We start from the raw sequence: 5,000 nt of genomic DNA, 5'->3' as shown, positions 1-5,000 counted from the left end.
GAAGAGGAGGTACTAAAATATAGATTAAAAGCTAAGACTTCTGATATGCATTTGTGAGCATGTTTTGATAGGAGTTTTATAGGGGCTCTTTGAACTGTGTCATTTTTTAATTAAAGGCCAATAAGTGAGTACTGGATTACAATTTTACCATCTAGACGAAATAGAGAGTCGAATAACATTTGAAGTGATATCAAAGCACAATTCTCAAACAAACTTCAACCCCAGGTTTTGATTCTAAAGACACATTACTCTTTGACGCAGCAACCCAAGCACCCCTGCTGATTCAGAGCAGGTCACAGCAAGACACAGACATAACACTGAAACCTCCCTGTGCCTGGTATCATGACTGTCAAATTGAACACGTTCATTTCTGTGAAAATGGGCTGTCATAGGCTGAAGAGATTTCATACGTCCTAGAGTATGTGAGTTCCATGTGAGTTCCATGCATCTCTTCCTCATTGTGTATAGTAGCAGTAATAGCAGTAGTAATGTTGAATACCATGGAAATGGAGGAGTAGATAAAAAAAGTGAGAATTGTTTCATTCATGTCTGTCATTGAACTATAGTTAACCAATTATTAAAGAGGTTTAAATACGTTTATTACACCTAGCTGAATTGATATCTGATATCTGATTATTTTGTGTTTTCTTTATATGACATTTTATATTGAAACCCAACAAAAAATAAATAAATCTAAACATCTGTAATAATGTAGACATTCAGCACACATTGCAATTAACACAATTATTTGAATTGACAGCCCTAATTATGACTTACCATTCTTACACTGGAGTAATGTGTACAGCAATAATACAGCAAGCAACTACACCAATACGTTGAAATAACGTGTAACACAATATTTAAGAGCAACTTTTTAATATATATATATATATATATATATATATATATACTGTATATGTATATATATATATATATATATATAATGACCAACCTAAGCACCCCAGTGAATGGACAGACAGAGGCAAACAGAAACTCAAGCTCACCTTGTCTGACATCCCTCGGGGCTACGGCGATGGCATTGTTGGAATGCATCTCAGTGACGCAGCAGTCATCAGGGAGTAGAGAGCTGTTGCCATGTGGTGTGGCCGGTAGAAGGGAAACAGGCGGAGCCACGGCGTTATTATTGGGACAGGTACACCCCGTCTGTGTCACTCCACAACCATCAACTTCAGAGAGGTCTCCATGACGACTGTTGCGTAAGCACTCCTCGAACCATCGACAGAGCACGCCGCAGGTGAACTGGCTGGAGTTCTCATTGTTAATGAGCAACACCTCGACTAGTCGGAGTTCTAGTGTTTCCATCGATACTGGAGGGTCGCCGTGAGATGATTGTCTCGTCAGGCACAACTGCACAAAGTTCTTGTCAAACTGCAGAAAGGTGTAGGGACCGACCGAACTGGATTCGCTGTCACACAGATCAATCACCTCGTGCTCAGGAGTGGTCGCCTGCAGGTCGAGGGGACAGCTCTGATTGGTCAGGTGGTGGTCGAGTGGGAGGAGCATGGGGGAGTGTGACTGACAAATGGAGGGGTGTCGGGTGAAGCGGAGGTAAAGGGAGTACTTGGTGGGGTCGGGGTTCTCAAGGGCCCAGGAACAACCAGGATCCCGCAGCGGGAACAGTTCCCTCAGGGAGAAGGATCCATACAGCACCCCTGTTACTAGGCTGGAGCACGGGGAGGAGAGGGCCTCCTCAGCCCCCCCAGGAGAGCCGCCACCGGCGGCCCCATAGGCAACAGCAGCCAGAGCAGAGACAGGAGCTAGAGCCAGGGCCCAGGCCACAGCGAGGAGGGATGACAGCACAGACAGACACACCCCACCAGCAGTGGTCATCCTATGTCATTCGTCCTGCAGGGAGAGAGAGAGAGAGAGAGAAAGGGGGGGGGGGGGATGGGGGGGGGGGGGGCAGATATTAGATAACATATTCAACCACAATGGCAAATATGCACAGTCTAAACGTAATATAAAACAACGGATACAGAAATGAAGCAGTGATCAGTGTGTTCAATAACCATCCGTCAGTCCCTCTGGATACCGTGCCTTGATATTCAATTCAGAAATACTTTATTGGCATTGCAGAAATCTATTTCAAAACCAGTGTTTCGATCTCGACATTCCTCTTGGTTCTGTCTAACCAACTGAAATAATATAGTTTATGGTCACAGTTTCCAGTGAAGGTCAAACAGACACACGCACACACACACGCACACGCACACGCACACGCACACGCACACGCACACACGCGCGCGCGCACACACACACACACACACACACACACACACACACAATTAATGGATTAAAGGGGTTGATGACTTAGCTGTTGAGACGTGAACTGTGGGCTCTCCTGCTGAGAGGCACGCACACACACACACAGACACACATACAAATCACAGGCTCCCTGCTGAGTGGTTCACCCAAGGCAACAGCAAACCATTACCATCACCGTCACGGTGAGGGTCTGCCACCAGCCTGATCTTTGATCACACACACACACACACACACACACACACACACACGCACACGCACACGCACACGCACACACGCTCACACACACACGCTCACACACACACACACACACACACACGCACTTTATATGTCAACTTTTTTTAGTTAAGAACAAAACAAGCCATGGGCAATGGGGAAAACAGACTCAATATATATATATATATATATATGAGAGAGAGAGAGAGAGAGCGATCAATGTTGAGCAGTGAGAACTAAAAGGGTAAGATCTGAGGCTAAGATCTGGATGTGAAATGATGCGTTCTCAACGAAGGTATGAGAACTGAGACTGGAGGCTGATGTGAAGAAACAGGCCTTGCCTCCACACTATCTAGCCTGGTCTACGGAGAAGCAGGGTAAGAGAAATTGTTCTAATCATGACACGGAATACTTGAGTGGAGAATCAAGACAGTAAGGGGAAAGAGGAGGAACAGAGTGATGGAGAGGAGAGGGAGCAGAAACAGGTACAGGAGAAGCGGATGGAGCCACATGAAAAGGAGAGGGGGAGAGGGGGAGAGAAGTGACAGAACTGGAACGAGTTATACCAGATACAGTCATGACTGAAGACCTTCATTTCCTCTCTCAGCACAGTCATATAAACCAAATACTGATACATATTGCACAGCATGTATAGATACAGATCTATTGCTTATGAATGCATACAACACTAAAGGGAAAAGCCTCGCTGAAAACGCATGGACTTGCGATTATCGCTATAACACCCTCTCACAATATCCTTTCACATACAGCATATGTGACACGTCCATTATGAGCATCCTGAGGCTCAGGAAACGGGAGTAACCGCATACAAATACATACAAACACATACCCCACAGACCCCACTCTCCTCTTCCAATTGTCTATATATAATAGAATAGTGCCCATTCCCAATTGCGTGTCCTGGTTGACACCTTTAGCTATTCTGGCAGGTGAATACAGAAGGCAGAACATTGTGTAAGGAGGCTCGCGAGGTGGTGGAGGCACTCACAGCTTGCCTTGCAACCCACACATTTCTGCTGGGAATCGTGCTTTGGGCGGCAACAAAATGTACTCATTATGGTCGTTCGTGCTAAGTTGTGTATTATTTTAGAGAGAGAGAGAGATCACTGGAAAAATACTGCCCTTCACCCGTTGTTCTTTTAACTTATTAACACAATATAATTATGTGGGGGTTCTGCTATGACTACCATATACATAGTATACCTACTATAGTATAATAGTACCTATACAGCTTTTAATTTGAAACAGATAGCGGAAGTGTTGAGTTAAAACAAATGTCTATGGCATATTTACAGATAATGACAATGAAATAGTGTATGTTGCTGGTATGATGTCAATAAAACTATCAACAGATCCTTTTCACGTACGTGGAAAAAGATAGGCGAGACTCTGACTCTCTAGCACAGTTACGCAGCTCTAGCAGGCTGTGTGTCTGCTCTAACCCGTTAACACGGGTGCCGAAATGAAAACGCCCACGCGTTGCTGCAGTAGAGGTCGGCGGTGTGTCCCAGGCTTAAGTCACACAAAACCACTTACCTTCATGTAGCGTATCTTCAATGTCTCTAATGCGTCACCCAAGACACACCATTTGGAATGTTTAGTTAGGAGACAGTGTTGCCTCAAATCACAAGGTGTTATCATGTATATTTTCATTTCAATTGTGAAAGAAAATTACAAGTCGAGCATAATTGTTCAAAGACATTCCGGTAATGTTGGCATTCCTTGCCTTCTCTCGAAATGAGCCGTTGGAATCCCCCTCACCATTCTCTCCAGCCTCCACAACAACCTGGTCACCATGGTTGCCTTGTGATCAACCATGTCACATGATTTTGCTGCCAAAATGTCACCATCTGTTGGCTGAGGAAGCTACCGGTACTGATGGTGCAGACACATCTCAGTATATACTCGATCTATCAGCATATTTATCGCAAAGATCACATTTAATTTGTTTGTGTTCAATCAAGATAGTGCAGCGTGTGAGTGTGTGGAGGGGGGTGTATGTGTGTGTGTGTGTGTGTGTGTGTGTGTGTGTGTGTGTGTGTGTGTGTGTGTGTGTGTGTGTGTGTGTGCGTGCGTGCGTGCATGCGTGCGTGTCAGTTTTGGCCTCCAGGGATTTGGAAAGAGGTCCTGTAATATTGAGGTATAGGCCTGAAGGACTGGGATCTATTGTGGAGAATGGAATCGGCATGAGCTGCTTAGCTCTGCTCTCCTCCCCAGCGATATGAGACACTTAGCCCCTGCCAAAAGACTAGATTACAACAGGCTATTCTCACATAGGAAGGACAATACAAAGACAGAGAGAGAGAGAGAGAGAGAGAAATGTAGGGAAATCCTTAAACAGACAGAAACACCAAGACACATAGAAAGAGTACAGAGGGAAAGCTTATGATTTTGTGCATCTCAAAATACTTCAAGCTCATTTTGAGTGTGACAGAGTGTGTGCGTGTCATTACTGCATACACAGAAATGCAAACACACAG

At 44.8% G+C, this 5,000-nt stretch overlaps 1 protein-coding gene across 1 annotated transcript in view; it reads right to left on the bottom strand.

The window, feature by feature from the left end:
* adgrb2 (adhesion G protein-coupled receptor B2) overlaps positions 1-1,851 on the bottom strand; it is a gene marked incomplete at both ends in the record, with an annotated part of 148,294 nt that extends 146,443 nt beyond the window's left edge. Inside the window, one exon of the mRNA XM_080531106.1 lies at positions 1,005-1,851. Within this exon, the coding sequence (XP_080387232.1) occupies positions 1,005-1,851 (847 nt within the window). The remainder of the gene's footprint in view (positions 1-1,004) is intronic.
* Between the last annotated feature and the right edge of the window lie 3,149 nt (positions 1,852-5,000).

The sequence above is a fragment of the Nansenia antarctica genome (assembly GCF_963989245.1).
Source record: "Nansenia antarctica genome assembly, chromosome: 5".
NCBI lineage: Eukaryota > Metazoa > Chordata > Actinopteri > Argentiniformes > Microstomatidae > Nansenia > Nansenia antarctica.
This window is presented reverse-complemented; position numbering and strand designations above follow the sequence as displayed.